Source organism: Somniosus microcephalus, chromosome 3, assembly GCF_052327205.1.
Source record: "Somniosus microcephalus isolate GS21.2 chromosome 3, FLI_Smic_1.0, whole genome shotgun sequence".
NCBI lineage: Eukaryota > Metazoa > Chordata > Chondrichthyes > Squaliformes > Somniosidae > Somniosus > Somniosus microcephalus.
In genome coordinates, this window is record NC_140989.1 from 274846042 (window position 1) to 274870589 (window position 24548).

A 24548-nucleotide genomic window follows, 5' to 3' on the forward strand; every position below is an offset into this window, starting at 1 on the left:
GGAGTACTGCCAGGATCAGTGCTCGGGCCTCAGCTATTTACAATCTATATCAATGACTTAGATGAATGGACCGAGTGTAATGTATCCATGTTTGCTAACGATACAAAGCTAGGTGGGAAAAGTAAGCTGTGAGGACACAAAGAGCCTGCAAAGGGACATAGACAGGTTAAGTGAGTGGGCAGTAAGGTGGCAGATGGAGTATAATGTGGGGAAATGCGAGGTTATTCACTTTGGTAGGAAGAATAGAGAAACAATACTTTTTAAATGGTGAGAAACTATTAAATGTTGGTATTCAGCGAGATTTAGGTGCCCTTGTACAGGAAACAGAAAGTTAGCATGCAGGTACAGCAAGCAATTAGGAAGGCAAATGGCATGTTGGCCTTTATTGCAAGGGGGTTGGAGTACAAGAGTAAGGAAGTCTTGGTACAATTGTACAGGGCTTGGTGAGACCACACCTGGAGTAGTGTGTGCAGTTTTGGTCTCCTTATCTGAGGAAGGACAGACTTACCTTAGAGGTGGTGCAACGAAGGTTCACTAGATTGATCCCTGGGATGAGAGGGTTGTCCTATGAGGAGAGATTGTGTAGAATGGGCCTATACTGTCTGGAGTTTAGAAGAATGAGAGGTGATCTCATTGAAACATATGATACTGAAGGGGATTGACAGGGTAGATGCTGAGAGATTGTTTCCCCTGGCTGGAGAGTCTAGAACTAGGGGGCATAGTCTCAGGATAAGGGGTCAGCCATTTAAGACTGAGATGAGGAGGAATTTCTTCACTCTGGGGTAGAGAATTCCAAAGACTCTCAATCCTCTAAGGGCTGTGAATGCTGAGTTATTGCGTATATTCAAGGCTGAGATAGATAGATTTTTGGACTCTAGGGGGAATCAAGGGACATGGGGATCGGGTGGGAAAGTGGAGTTGAGGTTGAGGATCAGCCATTACCTTATTGAATGGCAGAGCAGGCTCGAAGGGCCAACTCCTGCTCCTAATTCTTATGTTCTTGACACAGTTGACCCTGCCATCTTCCTCCATCACCTCTCCTCAGCTGTCCAGCTCTATGGGAATGCCCTTGTATGGTTCCACTATCGATCTGTACATAGCCATGCATCTGTAGCCATGACTTCTCTTCCCTCCCCACATCATTACCTCCTGGTTCCTCCAAGGGTCTATCCTCATTCTTCTCTTCCTCATTTCTATGCTGCCCTTGATGTCATCTACTGGCTCAGCTTCTATCTGTATGCTGATGATACCCAGGATATTGCAGGCTTGGTGCTTTGAATGCATTAGGAATATTTTGATGATAGTGCTGCACGGACCACTAAACAAAATTATTAAACGGGTATGTGCACAGTATTCTGTACAGTTACAGAAATGAGAAATGTTTACTAATTTTCAGTGACAAAGAAGTATGTCAAATTTAAAACCTAAAATTTTGAAATTCTCAGGTTGACCAGAATCAATAGTTAGGAGACGTCATTATATTTACATTGGTTTATTAAATCTTTACAATCAGAAGTAATCACAGTAATCAAATGCACAAATATGTACAGTGATCATATCTACAAAATTAACCAGACTGTTTTACATCACAGCTTACATCTTACAGCTGTCCATTTTATTTACAGGGTTTTCTGAGGTGCATACACCATTTTTTTTTTAGAAAGACACTGCACTGTAGCACCTGCTGTGTAAATTCTACAGACACTCCCTATCTTTCTGATTAATGCAGAAATGCCACAATCACACTGAAGGAACAGATCCCAATGTGAAACCTAATTTCAGTTCAAACTAAAGCCTCTTAGAAAAGACAAATGCATACCCATTTCTTTTGTTTGTACACTGCTAAATTTGCATTAAAAAAAAATTAAGCAGTTTTACATTTTGAATGCCTTGTTTGCACATTTCCAATTTTAAGATGAAACTGACATTTCCCACCACATGATGTTAAACCATTTCATAAGTGTTGGTTACCCACACTGCAGAACCAGTGAAGGGGAATAGCTGACTACAGCACCACCTACTGGACTTTAAAACCAATAAACCAGTACTTAAAAAAAGCAAAACACTGCAGAGGCTGAAAATTGGAAATAAAAACAGAAAATGCTGGAAACACGCGGCAAGTTAGGCAGTATCTGTGGAGAGAGAAACAGAGTTAACATTTCAGGTCGATGACCTTTCAAAAGTTATGATGAAATGTCATTGACCTGAAACGTTAACTCTGTTTCTCTCTCCACAGATGCTGCTGGACCTACTGAGTTTATCCCAGCATTTTCAGTTTTTATTTTAGCCAGTAAGTATTTTATATTTAATTAGGTTAATTGATTTTAAAGTTCAGTAGGGCTAATATATATTGGGCTTTAAAATAATCCTTTATTCCTTGAAGCTTTCTTCTTTATGGGATTGAGGGAGAGAGAAAGATGGGTCAACAGTTAGCTGCTTTATAAATGCTCAGTCAATATAACATCATCTGAAAAAATATTATCATAGGTGCTTCTCGTTCTGTACACATAAAAGCATGAAATACAAGAACACACCATCACACTGCTTCATGTTAAGGTCAGAAGGTCAAAAAGCAGAACCAGTCAAATTGTATGATAGCAAAATACTGCAGATGTTGGAAATCCGAAATAACAACAGAAAATGCTGGAAAAACTCAGCAGGTCAGGCAACATCCGTGGAGAGAAATTTGAGTTGACGTTTCGGGTTTGACCCTTCTTCAAAACTGGAGAGAAAAGGAACTAGATCGAAGGCAGGGCTGCGATCGGACAAAAGAATAAAAGAACCAAAAGAAGTAAAAGAGATTAGAAGCTAGACGAGATGGTAATAGGCTGGGATTAGGTGTAAAGTGTACTGGCAGGGCAAAAGATAGCTGCCAGGTGTGAGAGAGAAACCCCCCCCCTTTCCTTTTGTTTCTCTCTCACACCTGGCAGCTATCTTTTGCCCTGCCAGTACACTTTACACCTAATCCCAGCCTATTACCATCTCGTCTAGCTTCTAATCTCTTTTACTTCTTTTGGTTCTTTTATTCTTTTGTCCGATCGCAGCCCTGCCTTCGATCTAGTTCCTTTTCTCTCCAGTTTTGAAGAAGGGTCAAACCCGAAACGTCAACTCAAATTTCTCTCCACGGATGTTGCCTGACCTGCTGAGTTTTTCCAGCATTTTCTGTTGTTATTTCAGTCAAATTGTATGCTTATTTGCCCTTTTCAATTTAAAACAAAATGAATTTAGTTCCTAATTTTGTCACATTTAACAGTTAAGCAACAATTTAATTATCACAGATGCACTTGTTGTTACTGAATCTGGACTATACAGAAATAAATAGAATTTAAAAAAAAAATCCTTTCCTAATGTATCTTCTAGTAGGATAATTGTATTATTTGGGTCAGCAAATTGACAGCTAAGTTTATACCTTCTGTGTTCAGCAGCATCTAAGCAAAAGCTCTCTGTATATCTGCCAGATACCTGCTCCAAATTATAATGGAATTATAGAATAAAATAGATTTAACATCTGTCAACATCAATCATAATATGATCTAATTATGAACGGTGATATACAACATTAAGTTAACATTGGAGGACACTGAAAAATGTGCAGTTAATGGTTTACTGAGATAATAACTATCCGATACTGAATAATAGTGATGTATAGATTTTCAACTCAACAGTACGGTGAAACAGGAACTTAGCTTTCAAAAAGGTCCTTAGCAGTTTAACCCTTTGAGAACTGCAGTAGCATTGCTGCACTGTAAGGAAAATATAACAACAAACTGTAAAGGAAATGTCTCTATTTGAATATTGTGTGAATTAGGTTTGGTGATGGTTATATTTAGAGAACAAAGCTGTGCATATTTTGCAATGTACAAAGGTCGTTCCGTCCTTAAAGGGTTCACCCTGCCCGCCCGCCCGCCCGCCCCCCCCAGTCGATTTTAATATACAGTACATGACTCAACCAAGGTCTGACATATCCATTGCATTCAATAGTTTAAACAAAACTCCAAATGCTAGCTCTTCAAAATGTCAAACGTTCGGTGATAGTTTGAAAAGTGAGCAGCAGCTCCCAGCTCAAACATATTATGAATGAACTCCTTAATTTATAGGGATTTTCTACATTATAAATTGCTTTGCCCTTAGAGTGAAGATCATAAACTATTTGTGCAGGGTTTATAGGTTACAAAGTATTCTGGGATACAAAGATAGTATTATTGTAAACTAATTTGTTGGAGAGAAAAAAATACAGATCCATGAAACAAATGTGCTACTTTTTAAAACTCCTCTTCCTCCCCCTCCTATTTCCTCTTCTCTCCTGAAACCTTGTTGGGGATACAGTCCCACAAGTGCTGCCAGCTTTCCAGTACCTTACCCAAGTGACTTCTTCACATGTGCCCAGATACCCAAGTGACTTCTTCACATGTGCCCAGATAGTCAGAGCCAGGAGGTCATACAAGCATTGAACATCCCATTTGCCTCACTGCCCCCAGCCTAGCAAAGCATCAACCTGGGATCCTGCTGGATTGAGCCAGAACGTCTCCTCACGGGATGTCACATACATGCACTTTCCAAATGGAGGAGGAACCCTGGTGTATTTTTCCCTTCCCTGGGCTAGTGACGATGAGGCCAATTATAGCCCTCCAACTGAGATCATACATTTCAACAACACAGATGAAATCTGTTCTACATGACTCAGTAGCACACTGGGCAGCACATTTACCAACTAAACGCCTGTTTATTGAAAAACATAGCGAGGCAACAAGTGACAACTTGCATTTATATAGCGCCTTTAATGTAGTAAAACTTCCCACGGTGCTTCACAGGAGCGTAATCAGACAACCAAACACGCTCATCAGTTAATTGTTTCTAAGTCTGGGGTACAGTGGTGATTCATTTTAAAGGGGTATTTAAGTTAGTGCCAATGAACTATTTAACTCATTGCAGAGTGTCCTACAGCTGTTAGCATGGTAGTGTGGTGTAATAGTTAACAGTTATGGAGTGCCACTGCATCAAGTAGAAACAAATAACAGAAAATGTTTAAAATCCTATGGATCAGCAAAGGCTGCTTCAAAAATGAAGCATTCAACAGGTAAAATAACTTGAATGTTCCAAGTCACCTCAAGTGGAAAAAGAAAGTCCGTGACAGAGAAATATTCCTGCAAACTGCCCCCTGTCAACCACAGTTTGATCACCTACTAAAAATATTCACCAGCATTTCTAATGAAACATTTTTTTTTTTTTTTTTTTTACACTGCAGTGTTAAGCTCCCCCAAACTACTGGTCTAAAATAACAACATTCTGTCTCTGTGTGTCTTACTTTACACAATTCAATTAGATTTTTTTTTAAACACAAAAACAACTTTTTTTTGTAATGCTGTCATAATCACCCAAAATAGTCTTACAGACGAGTCCTTTCTTTGCAATAGATCTTGAGCATTTAACCAGTATGGAGAAGCTGCCACCTGGTGGCCAGAAACTATAACAAGATGAACTAACCTACCGTCTAACATCGGAACTGTTACTGGATCCAGCAGCAGTAGAACGATATAGTTAACACCCATGGAACAGAGGGATCTGCCAAAGAGACACGATTTCTGTGCAATATGTCAGAACAGGTGAAAGGGTAAAACCACTGCCTCCATGTCAGTCTTTATTGTATACATGCATAGACTGGGTATTATCCCTGTAGCATATTAAATGGAAGATTACAAATCTGGAAAGGCTTCGGAGTGGAATGAAAGAACAAGACTTTAAACAGTTAAGACAGGACAAGTTGAAAATAGAGTCAGGTGTTAAAAAAAAGTCACAAATTCCAAAGTGGCAGTTTGACAACATTGAGTCCCTATAACTTTCTATCTTTTTATCAATTTAGTTGGGATGGTGCTGCCAACACTTGGTAAAACTGCTTTGGAGCAATGAAATTTATTATCAAGAATTATTTAAAACACCTTACATAAACAAAGAAAACAAATGAGCTAAAATCATGTTTCAGTAATTATGGGATTTAAAAAAAAACGAATTAAGCAATTTGGTGAGCAGTTGTAAACCTGTAACCACTGGTTAAATGCCACAGGATTAAGTGGTTTTAAAACCTGCATTAATACAAGATTTTGCTGGTCTGCAACAAAGAAAACATGTACATGTGAGTGGGGAGGGAGGGAAAGGTAGAAAGCAATGAAATAAAAGTTCCCTCAACTCCTGCACATTTCTCAGTCAGCTGAATCTGAGGCGTGCTGCATCAGGAAAAACATTAATGTGACTGGCATCTTCAATTGAATCAAGTAGTGACCTGGCAGAAAAGATGACCAGTAGATCCTGACACCCTCTCCACACATACAAGTTGATATAAATCAGAAATTGATCAGCACATTCTTCCAATTGGTCAGGGAATGTCATTGTGCACAATTACACCCAGATCCTCTGGGGGAAAAGAAGAAATCCCATCATACAAATGTATGATTCATGGTCATAGTTCGTCCTTATCCATCATTTCAAAGGCGTCTATCTCTTCCTTCCAGTCTGATAACAAGGAGTCTATTGGCCGAGCCTCTGTCTCTTGGCTGATATTTGGACTGGATTCCTGCTCTGTCTCTACCTCACCATCAGTCCCCACCTCACCATCAGTCCCCTTCTTTACCTGATCTGAAGTCTGAGCACAAGATCCCTGTTGATCTTCAGAGGACCCATGACTATCTGTCCTTTGTATGCCCTGATCATTGACATCACCAGTATCCGAAGACATATCAGTGGGGGCTGTACTTGGGTTCGGATCAGACCCACACAAAATATCATCACTTAGTTGTGTCTTTGTATCAGGCACGATTGACTGACCGCTGGCATCGCACTCACTCACTGATGCATCAGGTTTCTCACTGCTTGGGTTTTTAGTGTAAGATGCTGCTTCATTGTGACATTCGAAACTGTTCGGGCTTGGCCCCGTGGACTGCAAGTCATCTTCTGAATTCTGATCTGAGTTTTCCATATCAAGATCTAAAAATCAAATATTAAAATATTAAAAAAAATAAAGTTGCAAAATACAAACAGTTGTATTAATTATTGTATTAAGTAATTTTGGTAATTCATCTCCAATTATATACTACATTTTATTTAATAGCTGTACAGAGCTCTTCCTACACTACAAAACAGTAGTATCCTGGGCACTGTACAGCAACCACAAGATTCAACTGAATCACATTTTAGAATAGTGATAATTACAAACATGATGGTATTTCTTCAAGATATCACAAGTCTGCTAATAGCTCTTAAATCTAATAATTTAATCTCATATCAACAGGTGATCTTTGCAACAATTTGATTTGAATTGGGAATTCTCAACGCAACTTAGTTTAGATGAAAATGAGACAAACCCAGAGTGAATTAGTGTGGCATAAATAAGGTAGGAATCTTTCTTAAGGGAACAGGAGTTTTGTCACTCAGTTGGAAGCAGGCATAGCGACCATTGTTTTATATAATTCAAGGAGAAACTCCAAACCAACACCTGAAAAAAGTCAGAAGGAAATTCTATTCGGTTTCCAGATATTCCTACAGCTCCAGTCCATAGCTTATGTCAGCTCGTGTTCATATTGAGTTTTGATTCCTCCATGCAGTCTGCTGTCACCTTATAGATTGTACCCACCTTAATATCTGTAGGCCAGGCAGCATTAGTACCTGGATAATATGGTCAAATGAACATATATTGTATGTCCCATGGTAGGTTGCCTGCTAACTTAAACTTAACAAGATATCCTCACTACTTTCCTCAGTCTCTCCCTCCTGTTCCCTGGAATAGTGACCAAATAGAAGCTATTGTTTTCGGTCCCCGCAACAAACTCCATTCCCTAGCCCCTGACTCCATCCCTCTCCCTAACATCTGTCTGAGGCTGAACCACACTGTTCGCAACCTTGGTGTCATATTTGACCCCAAAATGAACTTTCGACCACATATCCGCAGCATAACAAAGACCGCCTATTTCCACCTCCGTAACATCGCCCGTCTCCGCCCTTGCCTCAGCTCATTCGCTGCTGAAACCCTCATCCATGCCTTTGTTACCTCTACACTTGACTATTCCAATGCATTCCTGGCTGGCCTCCCACATTCCACCCTACGTAAACTTGAGGTCATCCAAAACTCTGCTGCCCGTGTCCTAACTCGCACCAAGTCCCGTTCACCCATCACCCCTGTGCTCGCTGACCTACATTGGCTCCCGGCTAAGCAGCGCCTCGATTTCAAAATTCTCATCCTTGTTTTCAAATCCCTCCATGGCCTTGTCCATGAAATACACCTCCTGCTACCTTGACCCTATTCCCAAAACAAGCGCTCTACTTGGAGGTCCGGCACAGCAAGAGAGCCCCAGGTGGGCAGAGGAAACGCTTCAAAGACACCCTCAAAGCCTCCTTGAAAAAGTGTAACATCCCCACCGATGTTAAGTCTGTGTGTTATATTGCGAATTACTACACAGACCACAAGAGTAAACTTTAACAGGACTTTACTGGTTGAAGGTCAGGGCGGAACTGCCCAATAAATCATTACACAGCACTTATATACCGGTGTGGTCACCGCCGGTATTACAGTATACTGCAGCCAAGATAAAGTAGTGCAACTCTTAAAATAGTTCTCTTAAAGGTGGAACGGTTACATACACTACAATCCTCCCTTTTTAGCTTACTATATATTCCCCATTAAACATAACATCATAACATAGATACACAACTTCATGTAAACAGTTCACAGATTCAGTCTCTGCGGAAAACAGTTCACAGATTCAGTCTCTGCGGTGGCGCCTCCTGCGCTTCCTGATTCGGTCCGGATAACGCCTCGGTGGTGTAGTAGTTTTCGATGGTGTAGTAGGTTCTTGTTGCTGGGGTGACTCATCTAATAGTCCTTCACTGGACTTAACAGCTTGAACTTCCGTAGCTTCAGAACCAGCTTGAACTTCCGTAACTTCAGAACCAGCATTGCTGACTTCTAAAAGCTCGAGTACCTTGGGAAGTTTTTCTACTTCCAAACTGATTTGACTCAGTTCGGAGGGACCACGTGCGTGACCTGGTAGAGGTGATAATGGTTCAGATGGGTCATCATCTTCTGCTTCGTCTTTTCCTTTTCTGCTTCTTGGAGACTCTCTGGGCTCCACTCCCAGCTGCATGCACAGTTCCTCCTCCTCTTCCTCCTGTTGCCGTATTAGCGCCACCATCTCCCGGTGTTTCTTAGACTTTTCATGATTCTTCATGGTTTTTGCACTTTGGAAGATTTCCCCACAAGCTGGGCAGAACAGGTCGTGGTAATATTCGTTGTCGTCCTGAGCTAGGCTAGCGAGAGGGTCTTCTATTTCCTCCATGCCCAGCTGGACGATAGCCAGCTTTTGTTCCAAATCCAGACATCTCTCCTGAAGAGACTTCATGTGTTCAGCTTCATCCAGCTTTTTCTGGGCTTCCTGCAAGTCTTTTACTAATGACATCATTTGTGATTTCAATACTTCAACTTCATTCGGAGATTGATTGATCGGACTATTCAATCCCTCTACTGGAGCAGCTGTTTCAGCATTCTGTTGTTCTACATTGACGTGAGTCAGCGTACTCTTGGCATCCAAGGGCTGCTCTGCTGCAATCTTCTCAGTCTGTGTTGCAACCTCAGCTATTTCCATAACTTTTGAGAGCTCCGAACCCCTTTCCTTTGAAGATTGAAGCTCGTGTTCAAGTTTTTCCCATTTCAGAGTCTTGTCCCTCAGCATATGAAGGAGTTGGCTGACCGTTAACTCTTCTGACATCAGACGTTTCCCAGTATCGTCGTCATGTGTTTTTGACGTATAGGCTGCAGGGCTGTTTGTAACCATGCACTGGGGCTCCTTTGCTGCTTTTAATTCGCCATCATCCGCAGCCTCCACCATTCGAATTTCAACAAATGAATCGTCCGGTGATGCTGCACCCAACTTCAGTAGGAGCTCGGAATTCATGGCAACCAAATCAGCCTTTTCTGCCTGCAACCTGCTAACAAGCGCCTTCAGTTGCTGAACATCTTGCTCCACCAGATTAGAGCACGCACCTTCAGAAACCGAATCAGCTTTGATTCGTTTGGCCTCCTCGCGCAGACGGTTTGTGTGTTCCTGCTCCATTTCCTCCATCAGCTGCTTCTGCTGTCTTTCCAGATTCTCCCACTCTGTGACAAAGAACTTTTTCGTTGCATTCATCTCTTGCTCAAAACGGCGAATCATTTGTTCTAATTGCTGTTGTAGTTTGAAATGGAGTTGAGTTTGAGCCCGGTGTTCCTCAGAAATGTGCATGTCTGTAGACTGGACAGACTCAGAATTCCCTGTCAAACTATGTTGTTGTTGTTCAGAGGAATTCTGTTCTGATACTTTGTTCTCCTCTGAAGCATAAGCATTTATGCACTCCTTCGTTTTTCCATCATTAGTCTGCAAGTCCATTTTAGACTTGTCTTTTGCACATGGGCTGGTCTTACCATCATCAGTTCCAGAGTCTGAGCTGATTGTCTTCCCCGAGTTCTCACTCTTTATTGCTTTTAGGGAGTGCCAGTCCATATTTATTTTCCTGATCCACTCCAGTCCCAGAAGTGGTGGACCTCCCTCAGGTAGTACATATAAGTCCATTCCTTTTCTTTGCCCTTGTGTCTCACCTTGACTTTTATCTTTCCGATGGGGTATACTCTTTGCCCCGTGTATGTCTGCAATACAATCTTGGTATCTCTCAAGGGTATATGTGAGAATAGCCGCTTGTAGTCCCTTCGGTTTATGACTGTTAGGGCTGATCCTGTGTCTAATTCCATTTTCACTTGGACTCCGGCTATCTTGAGCGTGACCCAGATAGTTTGTAGGTCAGCTTCCTTACTCACATTGTGAATTCTCAAACTACCCAGTTCCTGGCTGTTGGAGTCTGAATCCGAATTCTGTTCATCCGAACTCTTCTCAGCCACCTTGTGTACCTTGCTGTACTTTTCCTGTGGTGACTTTTTTGTTGTTGCTGGTCTTCTTTCCTGACCGGCATACTTTAGCTATGTGACCAAGCTTGCCACATTTTCTACATTCCTGGTTTTTAAATCAGCATTGGTTCTGATCGTGTGTTGTCTTCCCACAACGATAACATTTCATTGTACCTGAAGCCATTTGATCCACGCTGAGTACCGCTGCCTTCAGCTGCATTTCCGCAGTGCCTCTCGCTGCGGCTTCGTGCGATGCTGCAATAAGGACAGCCTTATCAAGTGTAAGATCGTTCTCTTCGAGCAGTCACTTTTGTGTTCCTTCCTTCGACAACCCACACACGAACTTGTCTCTCAGTGCCTCTGTCAGATTTTCCCCAAACTGACAGTATTTCGCTAGTCTACGCAGTTCAACCAAGTACTCCGCGTTGCTTTCCTCTTTCAGTTGCGTTCTCGCATAAAATTTAAATCGTTCCGCTAACATCAGCGGTGTGGGGTTCAAATGATCCTTCAGGACAGCAACAATATTAGCGAAAGTCTGATCCGCCGGTTTAGCTGGTGATAGAAGATGCTTCAATAGCCCGTATGTCTTCGCACCCATTGAGTTTAGTAAGGTTAGTGCTTTATCATCATTTGATATTTTATTTGCCTTACAATATATCTCTATGCGTTCTACATACGTGGCCCAATCTTCCACCTCGGGATCGAAATCGTTGACGTTACCACGCTTAGGCATCTTCGCAATCTTTTTGAGAAACAACAACGAAATTTTTCTTTAACTTTTTTTTTCCAAAAATGGCGGTTTCCCGCGCTTATCTTCTTCCCCGCCTCCGAGAATGGCGGTTTCCCGCGCTTGTCTTCTTCCCCGCCTAAATGGCAGCTTCCCGCGTTTCTTCCTCTGGCGGGAGGGGTAAGCTTTGCCCTCGGGCGACGACCGCTGGCTTTCGGGGTTCGCAGCCTGCGCGCCGGCTTCAGTTTATTCTGAAAGCGCGAGAACAGCTGATTGAGTTCCTTGTTCCCTTTTCCCGACAGGGGCAACCGGGCGCTGGGGACAACCAGTTGGCGGCGGACAGTTCCAGCTCTTGGTCCTTTGCGGAAAGCTGCTGTAAGCCGCTGGGCGGAAATCTCGCTCGGTCTCCCTCGCTCGGTCCCGTTCTCGCTCGGTCTCCCTCGCTCGCACGGTCTCGCTCTCTCGGTCTCGCTCTCCCTCGCTCGCTCGCTTGGTCTCGTTCACCCTCGCTCTGTCTCTCCCGCTCGCTCGGGCTCTGTCTCTCCCGCTGGCTGTGACGGCGATTGCCGTATTGCTGCGTTCGCCCTCCCCAACGGTTTTCAATCGCGCCTCCCAGCCCCTCTTGCAGTCCGGTCCTTTCCCCCCCGGCTGCGGCTGAGTTCTCCGCGGTTTTCTTTTATTTGTTTTATTTTCTCCCGCGCAAGCGGTTCTCGGTCGCTGCGCCTCACGGCCTCGGTAGCTGCCCGGCCTTGTTTACCGGTCGCGGTCGAGCTTGCTCTCGACGCCGTTGCGTCTCCCAGCCCGCTTGCAGCTCGGTCTCTCACACCGGCTGCGTTTGCCTGCACCGCGGCTTCCGTGCCTTACGCTGCTCCAGTCTCAGCGCCTCTGGCCCAGACTTCTGTCCGGCTCTTTTCCCCCTGGCCGTGGTCGAGTTCTCCGCCCTTATATCCTCCGTTTTTAAAAAAAAATTTCTCCCCTACTCACAGTCAACGTGGCCGACTTGCTTTTCGTCGCTGATCGGCTCACCCACCACCGTGATAGAAGGGACGATCACTGCCTGTTGCTGATGGAAGGCTTCGTGTCAGAATTCTTCCTTCTTCCTTTGCTCTGCAGACTCGAGTCTTCTCTCAGCAGAATGACGAGGGCGGATGCCTCTTCTCGATGCCCGTTAACTGCCTTGGGTGTATCTCTGCCGCAGGGTAAGATCGAACTCGCCGCCACTGTTAAGTCTGTGTGTTATATTGCGAATTACTACACAGACCACAAGAGTAAACTTTAACAGGACTTTACTGGTTGAAGGTCAGGGCGGAACTGCCCAATAAATCATTACACAGCACTTATATACCGGTGTGGTCACCGCCGGTATTACAGTATACAGCAGCCAAGATGAAGTAGTGCAACTCTTAAAATAGTTCTCTTAAAGGTGGAACGGTTACATACACTACAACCGTCACCTGGGAATCCCTGGCCCAAGACCGCACAAAGTGGAGGAGAAGCATCCGGGAAGGTGCCGAACACCTCGAGTCTCTTCGCCGGGAGCAAGCGGAAGCCAAGTGCAGGCAGCGCAAGGAGCGCACGTCAACCCAAGCACCCCACCCACCCACCCCTTCAACCACCGTCTGCCCCACCTGTGACAGAGACTGTAGGTCCTGCATTGGACTCATCAGTCACCTGCAAACTCATTTTTAATGTGGAAGCAAGTCATCCTCAGTTCCGAGGGACTGCCTAAGAGAAGAAGAGAGATTCCCACCAAACTACAGACCACCCAACTTCCCTGCCTGGCCCCCATGTTAGCTGATATTGTTAATGGTTATCTCTCTTCAAGTACTGTCCCACTCCCCTTCAAACCTGCTGTCATCGCCCCTCTCTTCAAAAAACCCCTCCTAGGCCCTCCGTCCTTGCAAACTACCACCCCATCTCCAACCTCCCTTCTCCAAAATCCTTGAACGTGTTGTTGCCTCCCAATTCCTTGCCCATTTTCCCACAACTCCATGTTTGAATCCCTCTAATCAGGTATCCACCCCTCCACAGCACTGAAATGGCCCTGATCAAAGTCACAAATTACATCCTATGTGACTGTGGTAAACTATCCCTTCTCGTCCTTCTCAACCTGTCTGCAGCCATTGACATGATTACCACACCAACGTCCTCCAACGCCTCTTAGTGTTCCAGCTGACTGCCCACATCTGGTTCCATTCTTATCCATCCAGTCATAGCCACAGAATCTCCTGCAATGGCTTCTCTTCCCGCTCCCACACCATTACCTTTGGAGTCCTCCCAAGAATAATCCCAACATTTTCAGTTAAATGACTAACAGCATTAATTTGAATTCAAAGATTAATTGCTTATGCTACTGAGTTCCTAATCTCAGCTGTGTTGCTATGGGGAACAACTGAACAGAGTTGAAATATGTCTCCGAGGACGAGGGGGAAAAGCTGAAAGCCATAATCACACACTTTCTGGTAGCTGATTCAAAATGGCATCAGTAGAAGCCTAAACACCCATCCTCTTTGCTGCATGACACACAGGGCCCGGGGGGAATGACTTTACAGATGATGTATTTGGAGAACATAAATAATGGTGCATTTTGAAGAAATCTACTTACTGCTAATGTAGTTTGTAATTCTTTTACCTTTAATAATTGTGGCTGTTAATTTTGTCCATGTGATGCAAAAAAAGAAAAACAATGTAACGCAAACTGGTTACAAACAAAAATAAATTGATTATTCTACAGCTGGTATATTTCTGCACACACTTATACATATATACACACACATATATACGGGAATGGTAGCAAAGTGCTTATGTTACTGGACTAGTAATCCAGAGGGCTGGACTAATGATCCGGAGACATGAATTCAAATCTCACCACGGCAACTGGGGAATTTAAATTCAATTAAATAAATCTGGAATAAAAAAAACATCAGTAATGGTGACCATGAAACTATCGGATTGTCGTAAAAACCCATCTGGTTCACTAATGTCCTTTAGGGAAGGAAATCTGCCGTCCTTACCTGGTCTGGTCTATATGTGACTCCAGACCCACAGCAATGTGGTTGACTCTAAACTGCCCTCTGAAATGGCCTAGCAAGCCTCTCAGTTGTAACGACTGACCGAGCTGGCTGAGTTCTGAAGGAAATAGCTGCTAGACTGGGCCTGCGGCAGGTGGTGAGAGAACCAACACGAGGGAAAAACCTACTTGACCTCATCCTCAATCTACCTGTCACAGATGCATCTGTCCATGACAGCATTCACAGCAGTGACCACTGCACAGTCCTTTTGGAGATGAAGTCCCTTATTCACAATGAGAACACCTTCCACCGTGTAACATGGCACTAGATTCAGAACAGATCTAGCAGCTCAAAACTGGGCATCCATGAGGTACTGTGGGCCATCAGCAGCAGCAGAATTGTATTCCACCACAATCTGTAAACTCACATCCCTCACTCTACCACTACCATCAAGCCAGGGGACCTACCCTGGTTCAATGAGGAGTGCAGAAGGGGAACAGATCGGGTAGATAGAGAGAAACTATTTCCGATGGTTGGGGATTCTAGGACTAGGGGGCAAAGTCTAAAAATTAGAGCCAGACCTTTCAGGAGTGAAATTATGAAACACTTCTACACACAAAGGGTGGTAAAAGTTTGGAACTCTCTTCCACAAACGGCAATTGATGCTAGATCAATTGTTAATTGTAAATCAGAGATTGATAGCTTTTTCTTAATTAAAGGTATTAAGGGATATGGGCCAAAGGCAGTTATATGGAGTTAGGTCGCGGATCAGCCATGATCTCACTGAAAGGCTCGAGGGGCTCAATGGCCTACTCCTGTCCTATGTTCCTATGTACCATCAAGCCAGGGGACCTACCCTGTTTCAATGAGGAGTGCAGATGAGCATGCCAGGAGCAGCACCAGGCGTACCAAAAAATGAAATGTCAACCTGGGGAAGCTGTAACACATACACGCTAAACAACGGAAGCAGCGTGCTATAGTCAGAGCTAAGCGATCCCACAATCAATGGATCAGATCAAAGCTCTGCAGTCCTGCCACATCCAGTCGTGAATGGTGCTGGACCATTAAACAACTGACAGGAGGAGGAGGCTCCATGAATATCCCCATCCTCAATGATGGCGGAGCCTAGCACAGAGTGCAAAAGACATGGCTGAAGAGTTTGCAACCACCTTCAGCCATAAGTGCCGAGTGGATGATCCATATCGGCCTCCTCCTGATGTCCCCACCATCACAGAAGCTAGTCTTCAGCCAATTCAATTCACTCCATGTGATATCAAGAAACGGCTGAGCGTACTGAATACAGCAAAGGCTATGGGCCCCGACAATATCGTGGCTGTCGTGCTGAAGACTTGTGCTCCAGAACTAGCCGCGCCTCTAGCCAAGCTGTTCCAGTACAGCTACAACACTGGCATCTACCCGATAATGTGGAAAGCTGCCCAGGTATATGTCCTGTCCACAAAAAATATATATACATACACTCACTATGTATAGTAACTCCAGGCCATGGGTCAAATTTGACCCATGAACATATATCTAATATTGTGACTATTAACCCGTTAAATGAACAGTACCTGCACATGGTCATTTGCCAGTTTATTTATACTACCCAGCTGATATATTTCGCACACGTCCATCATGATTTAAAAAAAAAAATCCAAAACTAGGTCTGTGAAAAGCCACACAGATCCAGAGCTGCTTTGTCAGTATAATAAGCCTTGCTGGCAAAAAGTGTCTGGTTATCCTGAAAGTAGTGATGTTCTGTGCAGCACCCATAAGTGGTACTCTGGAACATCCCACTATGCTCACACTGAAACCTGTGTATATCTTTATGTAAGGATATGTTAACCCCCTTCACTATTGCTCTTATTTACTTCTGTTTTGAAAGAAGTCTATCTATTTTATTTATATAATTTACATGTGTAGTTTCATGAAAGTGCAAAGCAGATGTGCACACTGAATTTGAGGTTCACAAATCTACCTGAGGCGTACTCACTAACTTTTTGTCAAGGGCCACAATCCAGAGCAGTGACTTGCTCGAGGGCTACCTACACAGAGGTACCATGAGAAAATGGAACTCTGTAATGTCAGGGGATCTGCATGAAATTTACCAATGTCTTCTAAAATCAATGTAAAACATCATGAAATTCAAAGGATCCCCCTGACTTCATGCACCCTGCTTAACTTGTGAAGCTCACAGAAAATGGACATTCCTACATGGCCAAGATGAGAAAGTAAAACTACAAAACAAACATGTTAATCTTTACGATGATTGACTGAAAGTCTTTTTTTTAAGCCAATCAAATCCCAATCTTCGAGACTGGGCTTCTACACCCAGAATGGTTGAGGGGACCCAGAAAATACACAAAAGCAGCTAACCACCATTTAAAAAAGTTATGAGAGAGATTAGGTTAGATTACAAAAAAATAACAAAAATGGGAGAGATGGGAATCAAAAGGAGGAATGGAAGAGAAATTAAGACAGCGCTAACTAAAAGCGTTTTCTTTAAATGCTTTAGCTGTTAATGTTTGCAGTGTAGGGTTACTTATACAGTAAGAAATCCAGTCCTGACATTTGAGTGGTTTTATTACAGTAATAATAGTGTTTATTTCAGTATCACTGTGTATGACGTGAAAATGTTTTTGAAAAAAGGCTGCCCCAGGGAGCTTAGAATTTCCCAAAACCTGTCAACAATCTAAAGTCTTCTCAAAAAAAAATTGTTGCATCTTAGAGATAGCTGAATTTACCAATCAGCACATACCAGAAATATTCCAGGTTACTACCTGCATTTAAAGTCATGACAAATCATTTTGGGTAATTTGTAAATGAAAGATCATTTATTGTTGGTATAAACTTACTTCTATCCTTAGCTTTATCCGACAGCAGCACTTCCACTTCCTGGTACTCCTGCTTGGCATCGAGTATAATATTTCCTTCTTTATTAAAGAGGAAAAGCATTGGGATTGTGACATCATCAGTGTTCCTTCCATCACCAGCCATCTGGAAGAGTGGAGCTGTGTCACTGCTGCTTCCTTCATTGTCATCTGCCCAATAGCAAATTCAGTTAAAACAGCAGCAGCATACACCTGGACTTGCAAACTCTTCTGGGCCTACTAAAGATTTCATCCTGCTGCATAACATAGCTAACAGGTGAGGGCTGTAGGGTAAGCTGGTCCCTCTCAGGCTGTGGAGATGACAAAGCTTCACATTCAATGTCACTTTTTCTCAAGAAATTTGTGGTCAATAAGTTGAGGGATGATAGTTCTGCAGCAATGGAACATATTTCATTTCAGGCACCTAGGACCTGGTTAAAGGCAAATTAAAGCTCTCTCTACTCTGCTCCAACAATGTGCCTCAGGCCCAAGCTTTAGTAGAGAACACAATAGACTTTTCTGTAGTATTTCTGAATGAGACCCTCAGTCAGTGCCAAATTTGGGGCATTCTGTGCTGTGGGCCCAGACCGACTAGGAACTGAACTGATATTACCCACATTCATTTCCCACAGGATCCTTAAAGCCAGCAGAGGAGATTTGCATCCCATCAACTCGAGCTGTACAGTGTCTTACTTTACCATCTGATAACTTCAGGACACTACTACTCAATAAAAAAACAGCCGACAAATATGAAAGTACTTTCGTACAGGACAGCTCTTTAGCCAATCAGATTCAGTGCTTTGGTCTAAGACTGTTAAACATTAGTTTTGAGCTGTACAGAGAATGATCAAAATGCTAATGTAGCTTATTTTCATTCATTTTGCAAACAGTGACATGCAAGTCAAACATGGCTGGCTTTCAAGTGCACAATTTAGGCATCCAATTGGTGTGCACCAATAACACACGAGTAAGAAAAGTCCAATCCTCAATATCTTCATTATTGCACATTAATGAAAACCACTTGTACTAGTCAATGTTAATCATTACAACTTTGGACTGAAACACAAAGTATTTGGCTGAAGGAGGCAGGGATACAGAGATTTGGAGAAGGCCCATAAATTTAAGACACCACCAACATTGCCCTTACTGCAGCGTTACACCCATTTCCCATTAATAACATGCCTATTCTCAACTAGCTCAAAAACATCAAGCACTCAAGGCACGTTTTGCACAGGCTAACTGTGGAGTAAAGCTCCTTCGACAAAGGGATTTAAATACGAGAAAGCAAATGTTGTGAGACCGAGAACCAATGGAGGTCAGCGAGGACAGGGATGAGTGAGTGGGAATTGCTGTAGGATAGGATATGGGCAGCAGAATTTTAGATGAGCTGAACTTTACTGAAGGCGCAAGATGGGAGGCTAGGCAAAGAAGTATTGGAATAGTCGAGTCTGGAGTTGACAGAGACATGGATGAGGGTTTCAGCAGCAGATGGGCTGAGGTAAAGTTGGAGACAGGCGATGCTATGGCGGTGGAAGTCAGTAGTCTTTGTGATAGAGAGGGTATAGGGTCGGAAGCTCAGCTTGGGGGTTGAATAGGACAGTGAAGTTGCAAACACTCTGGTTCAGCCCAAGATGGAGGCCGGGGAGGAGATGAGTCATTGGCAAGGGTATGGAGCTTGTGGCAGTCCAATGGCTTTGGTCTTCCCATTGCTTAGTCGAGGAAACTGTAGTTCATGCAAGACTGGATGTTGGACAAGCAGTCCAACAGCACAGAGGAACTGCAAGGGTCAAGAGAAATAAGAGGTAGAGCTAGGTGTCATCAGCTGACCACAAGTCTAAAGATGATGACACCAAGACGCACCATGTAGATGAGGACGACGAGGCAGCCAAAGATAGGTCCTTGAGATTTCCAGAAGTAACAGTGCAGACAGAATGCACAGACATTGCCCGAGATGCTCTGGCTCTGATTGGATAGGCAAGAGTGGAACCAAGCGAGGGAACTCCACCCAGTTAGATGACAAAAAAGAGGTGTTGGAGGAGCTGACCGTAAGGTAAGCCTACAGTCAGGTCGAGGAGGACTAGGAAGGTTAATGCATCATGGTCACAATCACAGAAATGATCATTTGTGACTTTGGTTAGGGCATACTGTAAAAAATGGTGTATAAATTATATTTGGATTGCAGATCATTAAAATAAAACCAGCATTAAGATATAGCTTATGAACTGGATATTATATAATGCCAATTAACCTGTGGGAACCTTTATTAAGCAACCCTAATCTGTAACAATCTGAGAATCTGAAATTATTTCAACTTCTGTAATAATCAGGCGGGGATGTTAATTTTCTCGCACAACTGTATATAAATAAATAAACAATGTTTCATACTGTTATCAAAGTGAAAAATAAGAATTGCACCCCTTACCAATGACAATGCCACCTATCGCCCCAGCTTTCTGTGCATTCCGTGCCTTCTCAGCAAACATGCAATGGCCTCGTTGCATCAGGGCAATTTTTCCCTTGATTGATTCAGGATTTGTTACCTCTGAACAGCCATTGTAGGGTTCACACTTAGCGACAAAACCCCGAACCTATCGAGAATTTTGAAATGCAAACAAGAAATGCAAATCAATTTTTGCAGTGAAAAATGTCTTCATAGCTAGTCTCTATTGTCATATTAAAGTACAATTGGAGGAAAGACTGTGACTAGCAATAATCTGACTGGCTTCCAGTTCAAAGACGGTAATCGCAAGTTAAATTTCTACACAATCCTATGGACAGCCTTTGCCTGTTCTCAGTTCGAGAGCCGTGACCATTTTTATAGCGCCTATAGGGAGTGGTGTATAGACCCCCAAACAGTAATGCAGAGGTTGGAGATGGCATTAAAAGGGAAATTAAAGAAGCGTGCAATAAGGGCACAGCAGTCATCATGGGTGACTTTAATCTACATATAGATTGGGCTAACCAAATTAGTAACAATACTGTGGAGGAGGAATTCCTGAAGTGTATACGGGATGGTTTCCTGGACCAATATGTCGAGGAACCAACTAGGGATCAGGCCATCTTAGACTGGGTATTATGCAATGAGAAAGGATTAATTAGCAATCTTGTTGTGCGAGGCCCTTGGGTCGGAGCGATCATAATATGATAGAATTCTTCATTAAGATGGAGAGTGAAGTAGTTGACTCAGAGACTAAGGTCCTGAATTTAAATAAAGGGAACTATGATGGTATGAGACACGAGTTGGGTAGGATTGATTGGGTAATGTCACTCAAAGGGTTGACGGTGGATAGGCAATGGCAAACATTCAAAGATCGCATGGATGAACTACAGAATTTGTTTATCCCAGTTTGGCATAAAAATAAATCAAAAAAGGTGACTCAACCGTGGCTAACAAGGGAAATTAGGGATAGCATAAGATCCAAAGTGAGGACATATAAATTGGCCAAAAAAAGCAGCAAACCTGAGGATTGGGAGCAGTTTAGGATTCAGCAAAGGAGGACAAAGGGATTAATTAGGAAGGGGAAAATAGATTATGAAAGTAAGCTTGCAGGGAACATAAAAACTGACTGTAAAAGCTTTTATAGATATGTGAAGAGAAAAAGATTGGTGAAGTCAAGCATAGGTCCCTTACAGTCAGAATCAGGGGAATTTATAATGGGGAACAAAGAAATGGCAGACCAATTAAATACATATTTTGGTTCTGTCTTCACAAAGGAGGACACAAATAACCTCCCAGAGATGTCGGGGAACATAGGGACTAATGAGAGGGAGGAACTGAAAGAAATCAGTATTTGTAGGGAAATGGTGTTGGGGAAGTTGATGGGATTGAAGGCCGATAAATCCTCAGGGCCTGATAATCTACATCCTAGGGTACTTAAGGAAGTGGCCCTGGAGATAGTAGATGCATTGCTGGTCATCTTCCAGAACTCGATAAGACTCTGGAACAGTACCCATGGATTGGAGGGTAGCTAATGATACCCCACTATTCAAAAAAGGTGGCAGAGAGAAAACGGGGAATTATAGACCGGTAAGCCTGACATCGGTAGTGGGGAAAATGCTAGAGTTCATTATAAAAGATGTAATAGCAGAGCACTTGGAAAGCAGTGACAGGATCGGACAAAGTCAACATGGATTTACAAAAGGTAAATCGTGCTTGACTAATCTACTGGGATTTTTTGAGGATGTAACTGGTAAAATAGATAAGGGAGAACCAGTGGATGTGGTGTATTTGGACTTTCAGAAGGCTTTCGATAAGGTCCCGCATAAGAGATTAGCGTGCAAAATTAAGGCACATGGGATTGGGGGCAAGGTATTGACTTGGATAGAGAACTGGTTGGCAGACAGGAAGCAAAGAGTTGGAATAAACGGGTCGTTTTCCCGAGTGGCAGGCAGTGACTAGTGGGGTACCGCAGGGATCGGTCCTAGGACCCCAGCTGTTCACAATATATATTAATGATCTGGACGAGGGAATTGGATGTAATATCTCCAAATTTGCAGACGACACAAAGCTGGGTGGGAAGGTATGCTGTGAGGAGGATGTCGTGAAACTCCAGTACGATTTGAACAGGTTGGGTGATTGGGCAGAAACATGGCAAATGCACTATAATGTGGATAAATGTGAGGTTATCCACTTTGGTGGCAAAAACAGGAAGGCAGATTATTATTTGAATGGCAATAGATTGGGAGAAGGGGAAATGCAAAGAGACCTGGGTGTTCTTGTGCACCAGTCGCTGAAGGTAAGCAGCAGGTGGTTAAGAAGGCAAATGGTATGTCGGCCTTCGTAGCAAGAGGGTTCGAGTACAGGAACAAGGATGTCTTGCTGCAGTTGTACAGGGCCTTGGTGAGACCGCACCTTGAGTATTGTGTGCAGTTTTGGTCGCCTTATCTGAGGAAGGACGTTCGTGCCATGGAAGGTGTGCAGCGAAGATTCACCAGGCTGATACCTGGGATGGCAGGAATGACGTATGAGGAGAGATTATGTCGATTGGGCTTATACTTACTGGAGTTTAGAAGATTGAGAGGGGATCTCATCAAAACCTATAAAATTCTGTCAGGCCTGGACAGACTAGATGCAGGAAGGATGTTTCCGATGGTCGGGGGAGTCCAGAACCAGGGGTCATAGTCTAAGGATAAGGGATAAGCCATTTAGGACTGAGATGAGGAGGAATTTCTTCACCCAGAGAGTGGTGAACCTGTGGAATTCTCTGCCACAGAGGGCGGTGGAGGCCAGTTCATTAAATATATTCAAGAAGGAGTTGGATATATTTCTTAAGGCTAAAGGGATCAAGGGATATGGGGAGAAGGCAGGGACAGGGTACTGAATTTGGATGATCAGCCATGATCTCATTGAATGGCGGAGCAGGCTCGAGGGGCCGAATGGCCTACTCCTGCTCCTATCTTCTATGTTTCTAGATACCAGGACGTCCCAAAGCTCTTTACAGCCAATAAAGTACTTTTGAAGTGTAGTCACTGTTGTACTGTAGGAAACGCAGCAGCCAATTTGTGCACAGCAATCTCCCACAAACAGCAATGTGATAATGACCAGATAATCAGTTTTAGTGATGTTGATTTAGGGATAAATATTGGCCAAGACACCAGGGATAACTCCCCTGCTCTTCTTCGAAATAGTGCCACGGGATCTTTTACATCCACCTGACAGAGCAAACCTCTCCTCCTAAAGATGGCACCTCCGACAGTGCAGCATTCCCTCAGTACCGTACTGGAGTGTCAGCCTAGACTTTTGTGCTCAAGTCTCTGGAGTGGTACTTGAAACCACAATCTTCTGTCTCAGAGGCGAGGGTGCTACCAACTGAGCCACAGCTGACACTGTGTGTGCACGGCTTACCATGGCAGGACAAAGGGAGAATAAACCTACAGGGTCCCATTAATCAGTCTAGTGCAACCAGAGCTCCCATTTATTGATCTGTAAGTGATGTTGGGCGTGCAGAATTCATCGCACCTTTCCAACTGAAATAGGTTTACTGAAAGTTGAAGATCAAATCAGGAGCTGGAGACACGGATAAACAAACACTGGGATGTAGAATTTCCAGGGGAGTTCTCTCAATCTGCTGCTGTAACTTCGGTGGAAGACCGACGGAAACCTTAGGTTGTTTCTCCGGGCTTCCCGCCGATCTTCCATTGAGGTTACGGTGGTGATCGGGAGAACCCGCGTGGAAATTACAGGCGAACTTTCTTATCTTGCCTGTACAAGTTTTAAAACATTTCATTCTACTTCAGGTAAAATCTTTGAACTTTCCGTTCAACAAAGTGCCACCTACAGCTCTTTCCTTTGTACAGATTCAACCATATACACAGACGGGCACTAAACATTCAGCATCAGTTGGCAACAGTATAGCCAAATGTTTCATTATGAGTTCTATTTATGTTAAACAGAAAACATAAAAACTGTACTCTGTTGGTTCTGTAATGATCCAATGACAGTATAACATTTAAAAGGTTTTTGTAATTGAAGCCCACATTTTAGTTTAATACTAATACTGCAGTGTTAGAGATCAACTAGAATCCAAGGAAATGCCCTCTTTCCAGAATGGCTTCAAACCCAGTTTAAATTTTGTGGGCCTAGAGATTTGGAAAGGGTCGACTGTACCACTGTTGTCTCACTGGTGGGCAAATCCTAAATCAGAATATCTAGAGCTATTGGTATCAGCAACTTGATGTAAATACAAATTAATGGAACATGGACGTAAACGTTTACGTAACCTCCGAGGCTCCGTGGTACACACCTATCCAGTCCACAAAGACAAAAAGCTGGGGTACAGAACACTTAGATGCAGAATAAAGCTCCCTTTACCCTGCCCCAGTAATACAGCTCAGTTTCAATTTCAGAAAAGCACCCCTAACTACATCAATGTGACATTTCTCCAACACCAGCCATCCTATGGGACCTACAAGTGAGACAACTAATTTAGTGCCAATTATGGGCAGCTTTGTGCTGGAGGCCAGTGCTCATTTGAAAGTGGATTGAGGCTGCTCACACTGGATCCTTACAGCTAGCAGAT

At 43.3% G+C, this 24548-nt stretch overlaps 1 protein-coding gene across 1 annotated transcript in view; it reads right to left on the reverse strand.

Annotated features, from left to right (window-relative positions):
- Positions 1-3019: 3019 nt before the first annotated feature.
- edem3 (ER degradation enhancer, mannosidase alpha-like 3) overlaps positions 3020-24548 on the reverse strand; it is a 96891-nt gene continuing 75362 nt past the window's right edge. The window contains exons 18-20 of the mRNA XM_085982570.1: positions 19952-20117; positions 17515-17700; positions 3020-6978 (exon numbers count right to left, since the gene is read on the reverse strand). Coding sequence (XP_085838696.1) covers positions 6455-6978; positions 17515-17700; positions 19952-20117 — 876 coding nt within the window. The 3' untranslated portion in view covers positions 3020-6454. The remainder of the gene's footprint in view (positions 6979-17514; positions 17701-19951; positions 20118-24548) is intronic.